Raw genomic sequence first — 23,492 nt, 5'->3', positions numbered from 1 at the left:
AGAGATGGATGCCTGTACAAATACAGACGAAGAAAAAAAAATCTATCAATGCCAATCAGCACTGATCTATCAAAGAACTAGGAAAGAGAAGACACTAATCCTGACACAAATTAGGAGGGAACACACACACAAAACACAAAACACTGCTTTCCTATAGTATACTACCCACCTAGGACCTTGCTTGGAGTCAGTCTGGCTAGCTAAGTATTTGATTCATCATTTTTATCCCCTATCTTATAACTTGACCCTAAACAGGCCTCCTCTAGACCACTCACAAACTACTTGACAACATTTACCTTTTCCCCATAATTCACATTCACGCTACCAGTTACCCAAACTGCAACCTCAATACCTAGCCTTGCTGCTTAGCTTAGTCTCAACCTTACCAGTCTACATCTAATCTGGGATCCGGTGCTACTGGCCTTTAATATACTACCATAGCTGTGCTAAGTACTTTTGTTGCACATTTTGAACTTTCTTGCCATGACAAAGCACATTAAAAACCTGATGTTATAGGCACTACATATAAAAAAGGCTTTAGGCTAATAATCTAAGAGAAAAGCAAAAAAACAAATAAATACAAAAAGCACACATAGTTTCACAAACACTGATGCACATAATAAGCAAATGCATTAAATCTAAAATATAACTGACAAGTGAAAATATACTGTTACATAAAAAAAGAAAACTGAGTCATATACACAACATGATGCCAATTATGTAAAAGTACTTCATGTATTGAAAACTGAAATATATCCAAATATACTAGTTGTAACTATATCCGGAGTGTAGTATCACAGGTGATTTTTATTTTCATTAATTTCCTATATACTTAACAAACTTTCTACAATAAATATTGACTGTTTACAATCAGGGAGAAAGCATTTTTTTTTTTTTTTGGAAGACAGGGTCTCGCTCTGTTGTGCAGGCTGAGGTGCAGTGGTGCAACCCTGGCTCACTGCAACCTCTGCCTCCTGGGTTCAAGTGATTCTCCTGCCCCAGCCTCCTGAGTAGCTGGGATTACAGGCACCCGCCACCACGCCTACCTAATTTTTTATATTTTTAGTAGAGATGGAATTTCACCATGGTGGCCAGGCTGGTCTCGAACTCCTGGCCTCAGGTGATCTGCCCGCCTTGGCCTCCCAAAGTGTTGGGATTACAGGCGTGAGCCACCACGCCCAGCCTGAGAAAGCATATTTAATATAATTATTTTTATGTTTTTCCAATGTTCACAGTACAGATAAAAGAAACTGTTCTAAGAATTAACCAGTCTTAACTTGTATTACCAAGGTTTTTGTAGAATTCACCTAATCATGTTATGCTTAGATTGATATTAGTCACTAATCATGTTATGCCTAGACTGCTATTAGTCCATTTGGATACCTACAACTGATTTTAAGAGAAATAGCCAGAGACAAATTTTATAGCAGAAGAAAGCCTAAGATCAAATTCTATCACTGATAAATTACATTTGAAAAACTGTTAAATGTCTACGTTTTATATTACTCAAGAGCAGAGAAAGGATATAATAGGAGGCATATATATGACAGATAAGGGCACAGGCTCTGGAGGCAGCTGCCTGAGTTCAAATTCTGCCTCTACATCTCATTAGTTGCAAAATCTCTCTATGCCTCCATTTCCTCATCTGTAAAATGGGGATAAAAGTAACATCTCCTTCTTAGGATGTTTGTGAGGATTCAATGAGAAAAACCACAGAAATGCCTCTAGAATAATGCCTTGCCTATACTAAGTGCTCAATAAATAAAACCATTACTTGTATATGAAAGAGTAAAAAGATGAAGATCATAGAATTTATTAGAAAAAGCTTTGTAGAAATCGTAGGAATTCAGAAACATCTTGAATGACTGGATAGGAGACTAGATCAGAGCAAAAGAAGCTTAAATAATGAGATGAATTAGAGACGTGAAAAGGAAAGCTTTCTTATGAATAAAGTAATATAAAATCTCTAAGTCTTCAAAGGAGTAAATGAATGAAGTTAAAATTTTTACCACCTACTTTCAACCACTCTTATGCTAAAACTATTTTAATAATAGCAAAAATAACCTATAAGGACCACAAGAAACAAGCTGGTTCCTTCTCACCAGAAATGTGTTCACATGCTGCTAGAAACAACTAGGCCGTTAGTAATAAGTCCAGTTCTTCCCCATACTAATTCATTTAAGTTCAACTTTAAAAACAAAAATTTTGGCCAGGCGCAGTGGCTCACGCCTGTAATCCCAGCACTTTGGGAGGCCGAGGTGGATGGATCACGAGGTCAGGAGATCAAGACCATCCTGGCTAACATGGTGAAACCCCGTCTCTACTAAAAAATACAAAAAGTTAGCCGGGCGTGGCGGCGGGCACCTGTAGTCCCAGCTACTCGGGAGGCTGAGGCAGGAGAATAGCGTGAACCCGGAAGGCGGAGCTTGCAGTGAGCTGAGATCCGGCCACTGCACTCCAGCCTGGGTGACAGAGCGAGACTCCATCTCAAAAAAAAATTTCCTTCAGAGCCTTTTTAAAAATTGAGCCAACAATACAGAAATCTCAACAGAATTAGTGCTAGAAAAGCAAAGGATGGGGGATGGGGTTAGATTAAAAAAAAAAAAAGAAGGAAGGAAAAGCAAAGAACTGAGGACAGCACTTTACAGTAGGTCTTATTCCTAAAGGTTAGACAAACATGAATCCTACAGAATTGTGTAGGTCACAAGCATTCTAAAGTACAAAGAAGCAGTACATTTTGCAAGGCAGAAGTGTTGCTCCTCTTCTAATCTGAGATCAACAGAGAGATCAAGAGAGCTCACCTTGTCTCCCTTCTTGCTCTGTGGGACTGCTAGGAACGATAAAAGGAGTAGATCGGAAAGCATCAGGAGAAGGAGCAACAAGATCTGAGGAATTCCTTTATACAAAGAGAGAATCACAGGTTATTTTACCATAGCCACAGTTTTGCATTTCTGTATTTGTTTTTACTTTTTAACAGGAAAAAATATCTAAGGCATTCAGATAAATACTTATCAGCACTTCTCCCAAATAGCAACCTGAGGCTGGTGGAAGAACCAAAAATACTTCAATAACTATTTCCCACACCAGACTTTTCTATTGTAAAATAAGAACTTTTTTTACAAGAGTAAGGGCAAAGTGAATGATGAGACACAAGGACATCATGATTGAAAAGCAAGATGAGCAGTGGTAGGAAATAAATTCATTTGCAGATTTGAGACATAAAAAAAAATTATTCCATTTTCTTGCCTAATAGACAGACCATGCACATTTTCATTAGAAAACAAAGCTAAAACTAAACAAAAAAAACCAACAAGCGAACCCCTTTGCCCTAACACAGAGATAAAGAAATCCAACTACTGTTAACAACTATTTGCCACCCTCTGCTATTGAACAAGAAGAACTGCAAGTAAAACAGAGGAGCAGAATGCTTGTTTTGGACGTGTAACATTTTCTAAATAACTGCGCCTTTTCTTTTTTAGTGAAACCTTTGGGCTACTATTATAAAATTTTCAAATGGGAAAACAGATTTATCTACCTTCAACAGTTCTTCATCCCCAAAGCTCTAATGCATAGGTTCTACCATTTGGTTTCAAAAAGAATTCTAGACTCGCAGGCAAGTTTAGCCTCTTTCAGTCTTAGCCTAAGACTCTCAGGCACATACTACCTTGGTGTAAGCTATTTTAGGCTTACTTACGTGGAAAGACTCTCCTGAACAAGGGACCTCTGACCAGACAGCTGCAGGAGATGCAGAGTGGTGGCAGGTGTGGAAGCCAAAGAACACCCACCTTCCTCCCTTGAAGGAGTAGAGCAACCATCAGAAGATACTGAAAAAAAGAAATTCCAGTTGCACTTACTTCTCAGATTGACAGTACTGAGTTGCCAAAAACCATTCAGTACTGCAAAGAGTAATATCCATATTTCCAACATATTTCCATATTTCCAAAAGGGCAGAAATTCCAAAAGGGCAGAAATTGTTTTTTATTTATAGTACAACGAATGGAATACCACAATAGCACAAATCTTGAGTGAACATTAACCACCCCTACAATGGGCTTCTTGAATAAAGAATAGATGAAGAGTTCCTTAGTCCCTTCTGTCAGCATCTAAGCTTGGAGATTACAAGCCAGAATCCTAGCTGGGGACGGTGGCTCACACCTGTAATCCCAGCACTTTGGGAGGCTGAGGCGGGCGGATCACCTGAGGTCAGGACTTAAAGACTAGCCGGACCAACATGGTGAAACCCATCTCCACTAAAAATACAAACATTAGCTGGGTATGGTGGCGGGCATGTGTAATCCTAGCTACCTGGGAAGCTAAGGCAGGAGAATCACTTGAACCTGGTAGGTGGAGGTTGCAGTGAGCTGAGATCACACCACTGCACTCCAGCCTGGAAGACAGAGCGAGACTCCGTCTCAAATAAATAAATAAATAAACAAAATAAAAGCCAGAATCCTTATACTTCTGCTTAGCTGCTCTTCTTTCTTGTGATGCTTCTATTAAAAAACAGCAAATAAGCCTTTTATTCCAATGTCTACCTTAGGTGAAGTCAAGCTTATGCCATGATACAGATGGGAGAAGTCAAAACAATGCACATGATACTTGATGTTATAAATGCAGCAGTTTTCATGATTTGGGTCTGCTCAAAGGTGACAGAAAAGACTAATGCATTAGTAAAAGGATTTATGAGCAGCCATTACTGATTTATACTATCAAGAGTCTCCTGTTGGTCCCTTCCCCTTAGCAACAGATGGAGTATCAACTATATGAATCCCAGTGTAAAAGAATTTCTTAAATAAAACCTTACAACTTTAGTAAGAGGCCAACAAAGGTTCCTCGGTGACCCTCTGAATGTCTTGCACAGCAACCTGTATCACAGCATAGCAAAGGAATATACCCTTCTTCCCTTCCCTCCTTACAACCAACATAATATGTTTTGCTGGTAATTAACTCAAGTTTTCTAGCTCTCTGAGGCTGTGGAATGAGATTGGTGGAGGTTAAAGAGGTGTGAAACAAATTATATTCTTTTAAGTTTTATGTCCTTTCTGCTAGATTTTAAATTCCTATCTATGTCAAATTAACTAATAAACAGATTTAGTAAACTGTTACCCAGATGAATATGAAAAACCTAAGCTTAATATCATATTTAAGATCTGGCCGGGCGCGGTGGCTCAAGCCTGTAATCCTAGCACTTTGGGGAGGCCGAGACGGGCGGATCACGAGGTCAGGAGATCGAGACCATCCTGGCAGACATGGTGAAACCCCATCTTTACTAAAAAATACAAAAAACTAGCCGGGCGAGGTGGCAGACACCTGTAGTCCCAGCTACTTGGGAGGCTGAGGCAGGAGAATGGCGTGAACCCGGGAGGCGGAGCTTGTAGTGAGCTGAGATCCGGCCACTGCATTCCAGCCTGGGCCACAGAGCGAGACTCCGTCTCAAAAAAAAAAAAAAAAGATCTGAAGACATAATAGCCATGTAACGGCCGGGCGCGGTGGCTCAATCTGTAATCCCAGCACTTTGGGAGGCCGAGACGGGCAGATCACGAGGTCAGGAGATCGAGACCATCCTGGCTAACACGTTGAAACCCCGTCTCTACAAAAAAAAAATACAAAAAACTAGCCGGTCGAGGTGGGGGACGCCTGTAGTCCCAGCTACTCGGGAGGCTGAGGCAGGATAATGGCGTAAACCCGGGAGGCGGAGCTTGCAGTGAGCTGAGATCCGGCCACTGCACTCCAGCCTGGGCGACAGAGCCAGACTCCGTCTCAAAAGAAAAAAAAAAAAAAATAGCCATGTAACAGAAAATGGCGGCCAGGTGCAGTGGCTCACACCTGTAATCCCAGCACTTTGGGAGGCCAAGGTGGGTGGATCACGAGGTCAGGAGATCGAGAACATCCTGGCTAACACAGTGAAACCCCGTCTCTACTAAAAATACAAACAATTAGCCGGGCATGATGGCGGGTGCCAGTAGTCCCAGCTACTAGAGAGGCTGAGGCAGGAGAATGGCATGATCCCGGGAGGCGGAGCTTGCAGTGAGCCAAGCTCGCACCACTGCACTCCAGCCTGGGCAACAGAGAAAGACTCTGTCTCAAAAAAAAAAAAAAAACTAAAAGAAAATGGCTAGTATCCATAATACTAAATTTACTGTATTAGCTATTCTTCACTATCTCATTTCCAAAAGAGAGAAAATTATGTCAAAATATTAAATGGAAATTATTCCCAAAAAGCCCTTCTCACTAATTAACTAGAAACATATTTTCCTTCCATATCACAAACAGGTCTGCAAACCTATAAAATGCTTTGTAACTTAACCAGTAGCCTCAGAACTAAAATAAAAGTTTAGATCTTTGGAGAAGAGCTGTAACAGCAAATCACTCTTGGTACCTGTTTTATTGCTCTGGTCAAACAAGTCTTCCTGCGTTGACAAAACCTCAGGCTCTGGTGACTTCTGAATCTGCAGTCCACATTCCGTAAGTTCCTGTGCAGACAACTGTTCTTTTGCTTCCATAGCAGCAAGACACACTTTGGGGCTAAAAGGCATGTCCTCTGACCTAGGAAATTCATATCACCAGGAGAAAAAGTTCCTAAGTTCACATGCTTTTACTAAAAAGCTTTTCCTGTTTTGTGTGTTTTTCTTTAATAATTTCAAAAATTCCAGTGGCTCTAATTTACATAATTATCTATTAAAAAGGAAATAAACTGCTCTTTATAGTGACAAAAGTCCTCAGCCCATTTTAAAACCTGTCTGACTCACACAGCCAATACCTGTATTCAACTCTGCTCAATACTGTGCTTCATGCTTTCTAAGATTTCTGATGAGTGACTTGGGGGATTTTTGTTACATATAATGTTATCTAGACCTGTATGAAGAATTCTGATCCAGACCCCAATAATGCCAGTAAGGAGAACAGTCCAAACTATGACATTCCATGGAAAGTATTTGATGAGAATTATCCTCTGTACTAGTGCCACACATATCTTCTGCTGACCTTTTCCATTTGATGTACCCAAACCCCAAACCAATTCTCCTTCAGACCAATACTAACACCTGTAAGACATTCATCCCTGGCCCCTTTCCAGAGACTTATGAGGTTCACCTGTTCTACTACTCCCCAGGGTAAACAGAATAGCATAACTAGATGGAAGGCAGCACCTAAAAGAAAAGCCTAAAAAGTCACTGTTAGGCTGAGTGTTTTACATTAGCAAGACAATTTCTCTTGATATTCAACTTTGCTTAGGACACTCCCTCCCTACTCTTTCTATTGAAGGAAATAACAAAACAATACTGAATGTTTATCCCCTTCCCCAAACTGGAAGCATCCCAGTTTTCTTCTGCCATATTCAAATTTCACCTGCTGGCCAGAGGCAATGAAGCTTTGGTTATAAAAATCACTAGAGACGAAGCAGAGGCACATTTCCCAATTCTACCAAGTTAAGAGCCTAAAGAACCTGAGAATCCCTACATCTGTTGATACCATAAAATACCAGATGCAAGATATCTGAGAACCCAAAGCAATCTGGATGCTCCTCAAGTATAGAAACAGTAGGCTTTCAAATATAATATTCACGTTACTCTTCATAACACCAGAGAGGCTAAGTAGACCTCCCATAGACAGGCAGTGTCTCTGTAGACAAAGATCCCAAAGGAAGAGTGGCAAGCAAAGATTACAGAGTCATGCTTATAGTTAGAGAAGCCTTAAAACATCATTGTAGGCTAGGCAGAGTGGCTCATGCCTATAATCCCAGCACTCCGGGAAGCTGAGGCAGCACAATTACTTGAGCCCAGGAGTTCGAGATCAGCTTAAGCAACATGGCGAGACTCCATCTCTACAACAAAAAAATTTTTTTCATCAACAAAAAAGTCTTTGTAGAATGCCTAAAGATAAGATTAGTAGTCAAGTGTGGCCCAAGTACTTGGGAGGCTGGGGCAGAGAATTACATGAGCCCAGGGCAACAGAGTGAGACTTTGTCTCAAACTAACAGACAAAAAACGATTCTTGAGACTTCATAAATAATCAGTGTTTCTAATAGACCACAAGTATGACCAGTACAAGCGGAAAATAATTTAAAAATCAACAATTTCTACAAATGTTTTCATCTGGTAAAATGAAATTAGTATAACCCTACAGCAAAACCCATAAATCCTTTTTAGAAAGAATACGGCTTACCTTGCAGGTGGTGGATTTTGCTCTTTTATAACATGTACATCCTTACTGGGCTGTGCTGTCACAGGGATGTCCTTGCTGGACCGTTCTGCTATGGGGATATCTTCATTGGACTGTTCTTCGTGCTTAATCGCTGAGAGTTTTATAAAATGACAGGAAGGGGATAATTAATTTTTCAAAATACTAGATACAGTCCCAGATGTTTTTTAAAAAGCAAAGATTTTAACAGAAGTCTAATTTACAAATATATACAGGCATCATTCTATAAAGTAACCAATAACTTAAAGAAAACCTCAGCCCACAAAGCAACAACTGACAAGTATTTACCAGAAAACTCTTCAACCTTACTAAATGACTTAGATTATATTAATTTGGATAGCTACAAAACTTATCAAGGAAAAAATAACTACCTCTAGTATGGGAGAAAACACAACTCCAAATGCCAGAAAACATGTTTCATACCAGCATTAGCATCCACATCAGATAGCCTGGTATAACCAGAGTTGGTGGTTACTGACTGTAGACGCTCTCTGTCCACTTCACATGGCACAGTATTTTCCTCAACATCCTGGCTCTGGGAGAGTTCCAGAACCCCAAAGCCCAACTGTGATGAGGCAGTATCTAGGAACAAAACACCAAGAAATTAGGTATCATCCCACAACATTATGCAATGTACAAGCTGCTTTCCTCAGCAAAGAAGGGTCCTGTTAAGTCCTTCACCTCAAAGCCCTGTGCATCCCCAAATTTTTCAAAAATAAAAAATAAATATGGTCGAGCATGGTGGCTCACACCTGTAATCCCAGCATTTGGGAGGCCGAGGTGGGCGAATCACTTAAGGTCAGGGGGTCAAGACCAGCCCGGCCAACAAGGTGAAACCCCATCTCTACTAAAAATACAAAAATTAGCCAGGTGTGGTGGCGCACACCTGTAATCCTGGCTACTTGGGAGACTGAAGCACAAGAATGGCTTGAACCCAGGAGGTGGAGGTTGCAGTGAGCCAAGATCATGCCACTGAACTCTAACCTGGGCAACTGAGCAAGACTCCATCTCAAAATAATAAATAAAAAATGAAAAAATAAATAAGTGTATTAAAGATGAAGGTGGAAAATGTGTAATAAAGTAAAAATACTTCATACTATAAAACCTTATAAGCACTTAATATGGTAGACTATGTCTGCTTTCTAAAGATACATCATAAACTACACCCACAGTCACAGCAATTCGGATTGTACTTCCACCCCACAAAGTACACATTCCAAAAATATTTGAAAAATAAATGAATACAAAAGGAAGAAAACTCAATATGCAGAAAGGAGCTAACCAATGAACTTCAATTTCCTGAACACCAAACCAGGTGGAACATTTTACATTACTAGCAAATTTCTTAATGACTCTCAATTTAATTATGAGAAATCTGTAACCTAATAAAGAGGAGAAATTTAGACATCTGAACGATCATGTTAAAGGAAGTTAGAACAGTCTATTATTCTGCAAAAGGCACAAGGCTACCTTCAGCACCAAGGGAATGTGTAGTATTGCCCGAAGTATCTTCTTCCTTCTCTGTCTCCTTCTGTTCCAACTCTTCTCCCTTCTCTTCCTCCAAAGCAGGAGCAGATTCCACTGACATTCCCAGAACACTACACAACAGAAGGATATAATCATGTGTTCCCAGATAGTTTGGAACACTTTAATCAAAGCACTCTGACCCCCGACACATACCAACCACCTCTTAGCCAAACCTGAAAAAGTAAAATACCTCACCTTTATAGTGCTTCTTTCTACAAAAAGCACCTAAAAGATTAACAATTCAACATCCTACACAGAATTTAGTGAAGAAAAAAGAAGGCATCAACATACTTGAATTTTGTATTTTTGAGTAGAGGTAGAAAAATCTTGCCTTCAGAAGAATTACTGACAAGTGACAAGAAAAGATATGCATCAAATGAGCAGAGAAAGGGCTCAGAAAACTTTTTAAAAGTTCACAGAAATATTTTAGTAAAAAAATCTTAGAATATATATATATAGAACCAGAGAGTCCAAACAAAATTCAGGTAAGGAGCTTATATATGTATATACATACAAACACATACTTTTTATTTTTTACTTTTTTTTTTAAGAGACAGAGTCTGGGCCAGGCGCAGTGACTCACACCTGTAATCCCAGCACTTTGGGAGGCAAAGGCAGGCAGATCACAAGGTCAAGAGATCGAGACCATCCTGGTCAACATGGTGAAACCCCGTCTCTACTAAAAATACAAAAATTAGCTGGGTGTGGTGGCACGCACCTGTAGTCCCATCTACTCAGGAGGCTGAGGCAGGAAAATTGCTTGAACCCAGGAGGTAGGGGTTGCAGTGAGCCGAGATCGCGCCACTGCACTCCAGCCTGGCGACAGAGCGAGACTCCATCTCAAGATAAAAAAAAAAGAGACAGAGTCTGTCTCCCAGGCTAAAGTACAGTGGCACGATCACAGCTTACTGCAGCCTTGAACTACTGGGCACAAGCAAACCCCATATATTTTTAAAATAAGTTAACACCAGCCGGGCACAGTGGCTCACACCTATAATCCCAGCACTTTGGGAGGCCAAGGCAGGCCGATCACGAGGTCAGGAGATTGAGACCATCCTGGCTAACATGGTGAAACCCCGTCTCTACTTAAAATACAAAAAATTGGCCGGGCGCGGTGGCTCAAGCCTGTAATCCCAGCACTTTGGGAGGCCGAGACGGATGGATCACGAGGTCAAGAGATCGAGACCATCCTGGCTAACACAGTGAAACCCCAGCTCTACTAAAAAATACAAAAAACTAGCCAGGCAAGGTGGCGGGCACCTGTAGTCCCAGCTACTAGGGAGGCTGAGGCAGGAGAATGGCGTAAACCCGGGAGGCGGAGCTTGCAGTGAGCTCAGATCCGGCCACTGCACTCCAGCCTGGGCGACAGAGCAAGACTCTGTCTCAAAAAAAAAAAAGAAATACAAGTATCTTTTTTCTTTCTTTTTTTTTTTGAGACGGAGTCTCGCTCTGTTACCCAGGCTGAAGAGCAATGGTGCAGTCTTGGCTCACCGCAACCTCCACCTCCCAGGTTCAAGCGATTCTCCTGCCTCAGCCTCCCGAGTAGCTGGGATTACAGGCGTGTACCACCACGCTCGGCTGATTTTGTATTTTTAGTAGAGACAGTGTTTAACCACGTTGGTCAGGATGGTCTTGAACTCCCGACCTCAGGTGATCCACCTGCCTCGGCCTCCCAAAGTGCTGCAACTACAGATGTGAGCCACTGCACCCGGCCAAGTATCTTTAAACATGTAAAGAAATCAGAGAAACCATCTGTTGCTAATTAAGTTAGAAAAAACAGATTTTTAATACTGTATTACTATTCAGTGTTACTCAAACTAACATGAAATAAGCATCACCATACACTTCTAATGAGTACAGATAAACAAATACTTTCTGGAGAATCATCTGGAAATATGCATCAAACCTTTAAAAACACACATACCTAGTAATTCTAATAATTTCTATTGTAAGAAATAATTTGAAATATGGAACAATCCTTTGAAAGCTTATTTCCAAAAGTCTACTGTTACTAAGAAACAACCTATTAAGTTCAGCATTAAGGAAATGATTAAATTTATAATATATTAATAAAATATTATATCACCATTAAAAATGTATGAAACAGGGCCAGATGCAGTGGCTCATCCCTGTAATCCCAGCACTTTGGGAGGCTAAAGTGGATGGACTACTCAAGGTTAGGAGTTCAAAACCAGCATGGCCAACATGGTGCAACCCTGTCTCTACCAAAAATACGAAAATTAGGCTGGGCGCAGTGGCTCACGCCTGTAATCCCAGCACTTTGGGAGACCGAGGCAGGTGGATCACAAGGTCAGGAGATCGAGACCATCCTGGCCAACATGGTGAAACCCTGTCTCTATTAAAAATACAAAAAATTAGCCGGGCATGGTGGCACGCACCTGTAGTCTCAGCTACTGGGGAGGCTGATGAAGGAGAATCACTTGAACCCAGGAATCGGAGGTTGCAGTGAGCCGAGATCACAACACTGCACTCCAGCCTGGGCGACAGAGTGAGACTCCATCTCAAAAAAAAAAAAAAAAAAAACTAACCAGTGTGGTGGCACGTGCCTGTAGTCCCAGCTACCTGGGAAGCTGAAGCAGGAGAATCGCTTGAACCCAGGAGGTGGAGGTTGCAGTAAGCCAAGACTGCCCCACTGCACTCCAGCCTGGGCAACAGAGAAAGAGTCTATCTCCAAAAAAAAAAGTGTGAAACAATCAAATACAAAATGTGAACCTGAATTTGGATCTTAGATCCAATCAACCAACCAATCAATAAAACAAGATAACAGACATCTTTGAGACAACTGGGAAAATCTGAACCGTATAATTAGATATTACGGAATTATTTAAGTATGATAATGGTACTACGATTATACAGAATAATGTACTTATTCTTAGGGGATGAATGCTGAAGTATTTAAGGGGACATCATATTAAGGAGAAATCTGATGTCTGCAACATAGTTTTAAACAATTCATCCCCCCCGAAAAAGTACAACACACAGAACAAATGTATACTCTTTCATTTCTTCTGTGGGATTAAATTTTTAAAATAAAAAATCTGTGGAATATGTTAAGTTTTAATTGTCATGGGAAAAATGTTCATGTTTTTAAGCAAAACATCAGCAAACATATACTTTTACTTTCCACATGATGTCAACCATATAAATCAAATGAACAAAAAAAGAAAAGATGCCAAAATGTTTACAGCAATTAGCCTCTGGGTGGCAGGATTACAGATGCCATCTTTGCTTCCCTGCAACTTTCTATGCAATTAATATTTCATAAAAAGAGCGTTAGGCATAACTTTAATAAACATAAAAGAGGTGAAAATACAAATTTGCAAAGTTGGGAACCGTGACCGAAGCAAGTGAAAGAAGACTAAGTAAAGATTTTTACAAGAACTAAACAGAACATTATCTATATAACTGGAAGGACCAAATAAATGACCTTGGGAAACACAGGGAAAGAAAGTTCAAGAGCAAAGATTGCAAATGGTAGAAAAGAAGCAATGAAGGAAGACAGCACAAAACAACACACGCGCTTTGAGCTCTTCTTAGTTTCTTTTGGTGTTTTTACCTCATGTCCCTGATCTCTAAATGCTGGGAGGCTCCGTGAGACCTAGGACCTCTTTTCTAGCTGCATTCACCCACTTAATGACCTCATCCAGACTCATGGTTTAGAATACTATCTATCTGCTTATGAGTCTGCAATTTAAATCTCCAGCCTAGACTTTTCCCCCTGAGCTCCAGGCCTCTTTGTCCAATAACCTCTTCAACACATCCAACTGGCTGTTGAAAAGATAGCACAATGTTTCACATGTTTAAAACTGAACTTCCCCTGCTGCAGTCTTCTCTATCTTAATTGTCATTCCATTACTCTAGTTGCTCAAATCAAAAATTTGGAATCTGCCAGGCACAGTGGCATGTATCTGTAGTCCCAGCTACTCAAAGCAAAACAAACCTGGAATAACTATTACTTCCTTCTTGTCTCTCACACTCCACATCTGATCTATCTTTGAATCCTCTTTTCAAATACTCGGAATCTCACCATTCTTCATCTGCTTCAACCCTGGTCCAGCCACTATCACATTTTGCTAAATTATGTCAATAGTTTCCTGGTTGGTTTTCCTGCCTCTAGCCTTGTCCTCCTTTCAGTCTATTCTTAATTAAGCAGCCAGAGCGATTCTGTTAAAAATCTAAATCAGATCATGTCATTCCCTTGCTCAAAACCCTTAAATGTCTTCCTATCTCACTAAAAATAAGAGCCAAATTTCTCACAATGCCTTACATAATCTGGTTCCCTTTTGACTTCTCTGACCTCTTCTCTCACTTCTCTTAGTCACTCCACTATAGCCACACTAACTTCCTTGCTATTTCTCACATATTCCAGGGACACTCATGCCTCAAGGTCTTTGCACTTGCCATTCTCCATGCACGGATCACACTTATCCCAGGTAACAACAAATACACTTACTCACTTTAGACTTTTTTTTTTTTTTAAGATATGGTCTCACTCTGTCACCCAGGCTAGAGTGCAGTGAAGCAATCATGGTTCACTACAGTCTCAACCTTCCAGGCTCAAGCAATCCTCCCACCTCAGCCTCCCAGGTAGCTGGGATCACAGGCGCACACTACCATGCCTGGTTTACTCTGTATTTTTTGTAGAGACAGGGTCTCACTATGTTGTCCAGGCTGCTCTCAAACTCCTGGGCTCAAGAGATCCTCCTGCCTTGGCCTCACTTAGCTTTTTAATCAAATGTCCTATCAATGAAGCACTCCCCAGACACCCTATATAAACTTGCAACTCCTTTGTTGCTTCCTCTCTCCTTCCCTGCTATATTGATCTCTTCAGCCCTTATCAGCATCTAACATACTACATATTTTACTTATTTATCATATATTGCTATACCCTACATAAGAATGTAAGCTACATTATGGTCTAAGATTTTTATTTCTTCTGATCACTTTGTACCCCCAAAATACAAGAACACCTGGCACACACAAAATACTCAATAGAAAGTACTTTGGGAGGCCGAGATGGGCAGATCATTTGAGGTCAGGAGTTCGAGACCAGCCTGGCCAACATGGTGAAACCCTGTCTCTACTAAAAATACAAAAATCAGCCAGGCATGGTGGCACTCGCCTGTAATCCCAGCTACTAGGGAGGCCGAGGGACTAGAATCACTAGAACCCAGGAGGTGGAGGTTGCAGTGAGCCGAGATAGTGCCACTGCACTCCAGCCTGGGCAACAAAGCAAGACTCCATCTCAAAAAACAAAACAGAAAATACTCAAAAAAGTTTTGTAGAACCATTAGATGAATCAGAAAAAGATGAAATAATCCAGATGAAGACAAAAAACGGTATTGAAGTTAAACTTTTCTCTACTGTCTAAAGTTGATGGAAAGAGAAAACAGAGGTTTAAATACATTATTTAGAGGTATAAACGGAGCCAGTAGAAGAATTAAAATATTTATCATCAAAAATCGAGAAGGTGAAAACAAAAAAAAAAAAAATTGGGAGGGCCGCTGCGGTTGCTCACGCCTGTAATCCCAGTACTTTGGGAGGCCAAGCGGGGTGGATCACCTGAAGTCAGGAGTTCAAGATCCGCCTGACCAACATAGAGAAACCCCATCTCTACTAAAAATACAAAATTAGCCGGGCATGGTGGCGCATGCCTGTAATCCCAGCTACCTGGGAGGCTGAGGCAGGAGAATCGCTTGAACCTGGGAAGCAGATGTTGCGGTGAGCCGAGATCACGCCATTGCACTCCTGCCTGGGCAACAAGAGCGAAACTCGGTCTTAAAACAAAACAAAACAAAAAAATTGGGAGGGTGTTGCTGAGTTATCCCATCTTTCATTATCAGAACTCAACTGTCTTAATCTGATAAAGCAAGAAACGACAATACAAAAGTATTACTTTACATATAAAACACATTTATAGTTTTACAATAGTATTAGAGGTAGGACGATAACCTCCCAAAGAAGTAAAACCATAAACAGTTAAAGAGAGTTGCCTTTGTGAAAAGGGAGCAAGGGTAAGGAAGGACTCTCTGCTTTTCATTATTAGCCCTTTTTATTATACTTATTTATTTATTTATTTTTGAGGCAGGGTCTCACTATGCCGCCTAGGCTAGAGTGCAGTGGTGCGATCACGGCTCACTGCAACCTCTGCTTCCCAAGCTCAAACGATCCTCCCACCTCAGCCTCCTGAGTAGCTGGAACCACAGATGTGTGCCACCATGCCCCAGCTAATTTTTTTGTATTTTTGGTAAAGACAGGATTTCACCATATTGCCCAGGCTGGTCTCAAAAACCCCCGAGCTCAAGTGATCTACCTGCCTTGGCCTCCCAAAGTGCTGAAATCATAGGCCTGAGCCACTGCACCCAGCCTATAAGCCCTTTTTAAAGTAAATGACTTATATTATTCTGTTGAAAATATTTAACAGCTCTCACCAAAATTAAAAATTGCTCCATGAAAAACCCTATGAAGAGAAAGGATAGAGTGGGAGAAAATATTTGCAAAATACATATTCTACAAAAGACTACTATCTAGAATACATAAAGAACTCTCAAAACAGTAAAAAAAAATCCAATTTGCCCAAAATGGGCAAAAAATATGAACAGACATTTCCCTCAAGAAAATGACAGGCAGCAAGTAAGCACGTGAAAAGATCCTCACCATCATTAGCCATTAGGGAAATGCAAATTGAAACAACAATGAGGTACCACTACAGACTTGTAATGGCTAAAATAAAAAATAGTGAAAACACCAAATGCCAGTGAGGATGAAAAAAAATTAGATCACTCATACATTGCTGGTGGGACTATAAAACAGTACGGCCACTCTAGAAAAGTTTGGCAGTTTCTTAAAAAAACAAACATGCAACTACCATGACCTAGCAATTGCAAATCTGGGCATTTATCCTAGAGAAATGAAGACTTACGTTCACAGAAAAACCTGTACATATGGCCGGGCGCAGTGACTCACACCTATAATCCTAGCACTTTGGGAGGCCGAGGCAGGCAGATCACCTGAGGTCAGGAGTTCAAGACCAGTCTGGTAAACATGGTAAAATCCCGTCTCTACTAAAAATACAAAAATTAGCCAGGCGTGGTGATGCACAGCTGTAGTCCCAGCTACTCGGGATGCTGAGGCTGAAGAATCACTTAAACCCGGGAGTAGACGTTGCAGTGAGCTGAGATTGCATTCCAGCCTGGGCGACAGAGCAACACTCCACCTCAAAAAAAAAAAAAAAAAAGAAAAAAGAAAAGAAAAACCTGTTCATAAATGTTTATAACAGCTACTTCATAGTAGTCAAAAACAAGAAAAAAAAAAAACCCAGATGTCCTTCAATCGACGAATGGTTAAACAAACTGTGGTACATCCACGGCATGGAAGACTACTCAGCAATAAAAATGAACTATTGATAAATGCAAACACATGGATGGATCTCCAAAAGTTATGCTGATTGAAAAAGCCAATCCCAGGGATGGGCATAGTGGCTCATACCTGTAATCCCTGCACTCTGGGAGGATGAGACAGGAGGATTGCTTGAGCCCAGGCGTTGGAGACCAGCCTGGGCAATACAGCAAAACCCCATCTCTACAAAAAGTTAAAAAATTAGTTGGGTGTGGTGGCATGTGCCTGTCGTCTCAGCTACTTGCGAGGCTGAGACGGGAGGATTGCTTGAGCCCAGGAGGTGGAGGCTGCACTAACCATGACCTTGCCACTGCACTCCAACCTGGGCAACAGAGTGAGGCTCTGCCTCAAAAAAAAAAAAAAAAAGCCAATCACTAAAGGTTACAGACTGTATGATCCCATTTTACATAATATTTTGAAATGACATTTTACATATGAAGAATGGATTAATGGTTGCCAGGGGTATGGGTGCAAAAGAGGGAGGTAGGGGTAGCTATAAAAGGGCAACAATAAGCATCCTTGTGGTGTTAGAACTGTATCTTGACTGTAGTGGTACATATACAAACCTACACAGGTGATAAAACTATGTAAAACTTAATACACACATGCACACACACACACACACACACAAAAGTAAAACAGTAAATGTGAATAAATTTGGTGGATTTGGCCAGGCAAGGTGGCTCACACCTGTAATCCCAGCACTTTGGGAGACTGAGGCAAGTGGATCGCTTGAGGTTAAGAGTTCAAGACCAGCCTGGCCAACATGGGGAAACCCCATCTCTACTAAAAACACAAACATTAGCCGGCAGTAGTGGTGGGCACCTGTAATCCCAGCTACTCAGGAGGCTGAGGCAAGAGAGTCGCTTGAACCTGGGAGGCAGAGGTTGCAGTGACCCAAGGTCACACCATTGCACTCCAGCCTGGGGAACAAGAGTGGGACTCCATCTTAAAAAAAAAAAAAGGGTTTTGAAGGGATTTTATTCTTTTGGAATCAACTCCAAATTCTTTCCAGCTTCACAGCCTATGCACACACAGTTCATTCTGTCTGGAAAGCTCCTCCTTGCATACTGCACATAGAAATCTGCAGCCCTTCAACTGTGCCCTCCCAAGCCCTTCAACTATGCCTATCAAATTCATATTTATTGTTTAGATTGTATTCCACAAAGAGGTGCTCCCTTATCCTTCAGATAAGGTTATATATATATATTTTCTCCTCTTTGTAATGATTACAGTGGTAATGGAATAGCTATTGACGTAATGACTCATTTAACATGTCTCTCCTATTAAATTATAAGCTCCTCAATGGCAAAAGCCCCTTTAAAGCACATGCCACAGTGCCTGCACATTTATTTAACATGAGAAGAAGTAGCATGAAACTTCTCAAAATAGCACTGCTTCATTCACAATGAGGGATGTGCATACTTCCTGTCCCCACTGGCTCAAACCAGGATGCTGAGCCACAAAAACATAGATAAGCCTGGCACGTGTTCCTAAAGAGGTACCATAAACTTAAATGCCCACAGAAATCAAAGCAAGGTAACATAGATGAGTGAAGCAGCTGGGTGTAAGAACAAAAGCACAAGCACTATGATAAACGACAAAAGAACACCTGGCCTCAGTGTCCAAGTACAATAGTGAATTTAGTGACTATGGCAAATCATAGCACTAATGCTCCATATAAGCAGAGGTTGACTGCTACTCATAACTCCAGCCAACTGTTGCCAATAGAGACAAGAAATGCCAGAAGCTAGAAATCTAAGCTTTATGAGAAATTTCCCCATTTTAAAATTCTATCAATTAATTCAAATATATTAACATTTTACCACCTATGTAGGCCAAATAAAACACTTCTGCAGGCCACAATGAGCCCATCGGTTTGCAGGTTGTTCTATAGCATTTATTTTACTTGATTTGCGAGGGAAAAAAAATACGTACAAACAAACACAGAGTGTAAAATAAAACACACCTCCAAAAAAGCTTTTCTTTTTGAGACAGGGTCTCATTCTGTCAACCAGGCTGGAGTGCAGTGGCACAATCATGGCTCACTGCAGCCTCAATCCTCCAGGCTCAAGTGATCCTTCTATCTCAGCCTCCTGAATAGGTGGGGCTACAGGCATGCACCACCATGCCCTGCTAATTTTTTTTAAATATTTTATTTTATTTTATTTTATTTTGAGACAGAGTCTCGCTCCGTCGCCCAGGCTGGAGTGCAGAGGCGCAATCTTGGCTCACTGCAACCTCTGCTTCCCAAGTTCAAGTGATTCTCCTGCCTCAGCCTCCTGAGTGGCTGGTATTACAGGTATCCACCACCACACCCGGCTAATTTTTGTATTTTTAATAGACACTGGGTTTCATCATGTTGTCCAGACTGGTATCAAACTCCTAACCTCGGGTGATCTGCCCACCTCAGTCTCCCGAAGTGCTGGGATTACAGGTGTGAGCTACCGTGCCCAGCCCTTTTTTTCTCTTCTGTAGAGATAAGGTCTCACTAGGCTGCCCAGGCTGATCTCAAACTCCTGGGCTCAAGTGATCCTCTTGCCTGAGCCTCCTAAAGTGCTGGGATTACAGGCATGAGCCACTGCGCCCAGCCAAAAACCATTTCGTTTTAAGAAAAAACAATAGTCTTGGCCGGGCACGGTGGCTCAAGCTTGTAATCCCAGCACTTTGGGAGGCCGAGACGGGCGGATCACGAGGTCAGGAGATCGAGACCATCCTGGCTAACACAGTGAAACCCCGTCTCTACTAAAAAATACAAAAAAAAACTACCCGGACGAGGTGGCGGGCGCCCGTAGTCCCAGCTACTCGGGAGGCTAAGGCAGGAGAATGGCATGAACCCGGGAGGCAGAGTTTGCAGTGAGCTGAGATCCAGCCACTGCACTCCAGCCTGGGCGACAGAGCGAGACTCCGTCTCAAAAAAAAAAAAGAAAAAACAATAGTCTTTAACCATCTCGAGCTAACATTCTCCTCTCTAACCACCTCTCCTTTCTACTGGATACCCCAAAACTCCTGATGTTCTCGACATTCTCCTTGGACCTTAGAAGTATTGGGGCAGAAGACTGAGAAGCACTGACTAGTCAGAAAGAAAGAGGAGGCATTAGAGTCATAAGGACCAGGTTCAAAGCCCAGCTCTGTCACTTACGAGCAATGTACTCTAGAGCAAGTTATCTAATTCCTTTGCCCATCAATTTTCCCCTCTATAAGATGGAAGTAATAACAATGTCTTCATTGTACAGCTGCTTTAAGAATAGGATTAAAGGCCAGGCACAGTGGCTCAAGCCTGTAATCCCAGGACTTTGGGAGGCCGAGACGGGCGGATCACGAGGTCAGGAGATCAAGACCATCCTGGCTAACACGGTGAAACCCCGTCTCTACTAAAAATACAAAAAACTAGCCGGGCGTGGTGGCGGGTGCCTGTAGTCCCAGCTACTCCGGAGGCTGAGGCAGGAGAATGGCATAAACCCGGGAGGTGGAGCTTGCAGTGAGCTGAGATCCGGCCACTGCACTCTAGCCCGGGCGACAGAGCAAGACTCCGTCTCAAAAAAAAAAAAAGAATACGATTAAATAACATTATACTATATGCCAAATGTCCAATACAGGACCTAACACAGAGGATGAACTCAAAAAATAGATACTATAAAGATATGCATAAGACACGGTAAAAATTGAATCCTGTTTAGGGTATGAATTAAACATTCTAGATCTAAAACTGGTGGGTTACTTCGGTTGACAGATGGAAAACATGCCTGATAGTTCTGATAATACTCCTAAATTTTTTTTTTTTTTTCTGAGACACAGTCTCGCTCTGTCACTCAGGCTGAAGTACAGTGGCACAATCTCAGCTTACTGCAACCTCCACCTCCCGAGTTCAAGCGATTCTCCTGCCTCAGCCTCCTGAATAGCTGGGATTACAAGCATGCGCCACCAGACCCAGCTAATTTTTGTGTTTTTAGTAGAGATGGGGTTTCACCATGTTGGCCAGGCTGGTCTCAAACTCCTGACCTCAAGTGATCCATTGGCCTTGGCCTCTCGAAGGGCTGGGATTACAGGCATGAGCCACCGTGCCTGGCCCCTAAATACTTTTCAGTAATTTTTTTTCTACTAGGAGGAATGCTTATTTTGTTTCACATGCACAAGACAGATCATGATTTGAATAATGTAGGTATAAAAATTGTTATTACCATCACAAAAGAGTTTCCAGCTATCAGTACTAATAGAATACTGTCTAATACAACCCTCAAGTCCCACTTCCTAATCCACAAGAAAAAGATTTTATCCTTGGGATGAGGCAACAGGTACAGATAAAAGAATAAATTCGATAATACATTTAAATAAACCCCTTCAAACACTGTATACCTGCTTGTCCTGTTTGGCTGAGGTAACTGCTCAATGACCTGACTGATGGAACCACATGTGTCCAAGTTAGAAGAATCCACAGGGTCTGAAAAAAGTTACTGGATATTAGCACAAAAGACATTTACCACCAAACTTTAATACAAAATCAGGAATACAGACAAAACCAATCTAATCAGTGACACTAGCACATCAACTTTTGAGTGACTACTATGCAGATACCCCAGTAGGCTTCCTTACATACATTCAGCACAACCACATAAAGTTTAAATTCACCCAGCTCCAACAAGAGCGCCCAAAAAATGCAAAGGGGACCGATAGCTTTAAACATCTCACCTGCAACCTTGTTTTCTTTCAAATGTTCATTGAACCCACTATTACTGTCTCCCCGTTCTTCTCCAGCTGTTTGTTCAGGATTGGACACAACATCCTAGAAAATACACATACAAAATATCCCCATTATATATGAAATAGTTCAAAATGAAACCTACTGTGAACAATTTTTCCAATCAACTTTATTGAGAAGATAATGATCTTCTAAATACTTACGTTTGCTGGTTGTTTTTGGTTTTTAAAAAAAAAAATCTGCTCAATCATTTTCAAACAAGGTATCACTTACCAATACAGGATTTTCTTTGTGCGTCTGAAGATTAGGAAGGTGTCGAGATAGCATACTGAAGTGAGAACCAGAATCATCTTCTAGAACCTGGCTTTCAGGCTGAGAATCTTCAATTATCAGGCAAGGAGTATCTTGCTGAGAGAAATCTGAATCCAACTGACTTCCAGTAGGGTCCATCTGCTCCCCTGGAATGGAATAACAAAAGATCAGTTCCGTGTAACCTACTAGCCTTGCTCACGCAGTCCAAACCTAAATAATGGGGCGGAAGTACAAGAGCTGGGAAACGGGACCAGTTCAGGAATCCGACAATTAGAATATTATATTTATAATTGCTGCAAGCACTTTCCTATCATGCTTACCAAGCCCCCGTTCCTCGTTATTTACAATAAGCTTTCCTATTCCTCCCTCTCTCTTTTTCATCACCTTCTCGTAGACACCCTTTCCCCTCCTTCCTAACCTCTTCTCTCCCCGCCCCTTTTTCCACCCCCCCACCCCCTCCGCCGCCCGACGTCCTTCTGGCGCCTCTACCGCCCCCCAAAAGACTGTTTTCTAAAATCTGTTCGCCAGAGGCCCCACAGCCTTTCAGCTTTCCTCACGACCACCAAGCCTTCTTAGCTACCATTTCCCCACCCCCTCCTTAGGGCCCTCCAACCCCTTCCCCGTCACCGCCGCCATGCTTGCCACCCCGCCCCCTCCGGTCAGCCATCCTTTCAGACCCGAAATCCAGGCCTTCAGAGCCCACTGCACTCCCATTTCTCTCCAAACAGTACCAGGCATCCCGGCGGGAGGTCCCTCGCGCTCGAGCTAGAGGTCTCTGCACGCTCCCCAAGTCCCTCCAGATCGATCCCCAGGTCGCCGCTGTCGCCGCCGCCGCCACCGGCCGCGAACTCCCCCTTTCCCGTCACGTCACACAATATCGGATCGTCCATTCGCTGCCGCTGCCCGCCACTCAAGAACTCCCGTGGATGATAGGTCGCTGAGGCAGAGTGCTCCGCCCCACGTAAGAAAAAGGAACACGGCGGCGCGTTTCCATGGCAGCATGGACGTTGCAGGCCCTCCCCTTCAGTAGAGCCGGAGAATGACGGTATCCTTGAACCGAAGGGACCTTGAGAGGGCGTGAAATACCCTCCCTGCTTCCAGGACGATTGCATTTACCACTACTCAGACATTTCAGAACCTCTACCTGCTTTTTCTCGTCCCATGCCCCTTAATCCCCGTCCCTCACCCTCTTTCCTGGAAAAGGAGAGAGTTTCCCAGCTTTCTCATAACAGGGCAAAGAAGAAGCGGCTTGAGGACGGCTAGTATTTCAGAGCTGCTGAAACGAAGAGAAGAGACTCTTCTTTGACACGGGGTTAACCTGTGTCAATGAGGATCC

The 23,492-nt window shown here is 42.1% G+C and overlaps 1 protein-coding gene across 4 annotated transcripts in view; it reads right to left on the bottom strand.

The window, feature by feature from the left end:
• The window catches only part of LOC113219840 (TP53-binding protein 1), an 87,107-nt gene extending 64,085 nt beyond the window's left edge, over positions 1-23,022 (bottom strand). For 3 of the 4 annotated variants that reach the window (XR_003306830.1, XM_031935010.1, XM_026447850.1), the window contains exons 1-10: positions 22,888-23,022; positions 22,118-22,302; positions 21,835-21,928; positions 21,502-21,586; positions 9,670-9,797; positions 8,623-8,781; positions 8,164-8,293; positions 6,380-6,546; positions 3,695-3,824; positions 2,802-2,896 (exon numbers count right to left, since the gene is read on the bottom strand). Coding sequence is in view for 3 of the 4 variants with exons in the window: in XM_031935010.1 (XP_031790870.1) it covers positions 2,802-2,896; positions 3,695-3,824; positions 6,380-6,546; positions 8,164-8,293; positions 8,623-8,781; positions 9,670-9,797; positions 21,502-21,586; positions 21,835-21,928; positions 22,118-22,302; positions 22,888-22,894 (1,180 nt within the window). In the remaining variant the exon portion in view is untranslated. Of the gene's footprint in view, positions 1-2,801; positions 2,897-3,694; positions 3,825-6,379; positions 6,547-8,163; positions 8,294-8,622; positions 8,782-9,669; positions 9,798-21,501; positions 21,587-21,834; positions 21,929-22,117; positions 22,303-22,887 lie in introns of those variants that run through there. The other variant, XM_026447851.1, reaches the window with a different exon arrangement.
• Between the last annotated feature and the right edge of the window lie 470 nt (positions 23,023-23,492).

This window comes from Piliocolobus tephrosceles, unplaced genomic scaffold (assembly GCF_002776525.5).
Source record: "Piliocolobus tephrosceles isolate RC106 unplaced genomic scaffold, ASM277652v3 unscaffolded_108, whole genome shotgun sequence".
Lineage (NCBI taxonomy): Eukaryota > Metazoa > Chordata > Mammalia > Primates > Cercopithecidae > Piliocolobus > Piliocolobus tephrosceles.
Note: the sequence above shows the minus strand (reverse complement) of the source record. Positions and strands in the feature narration are given on the sequence as shown.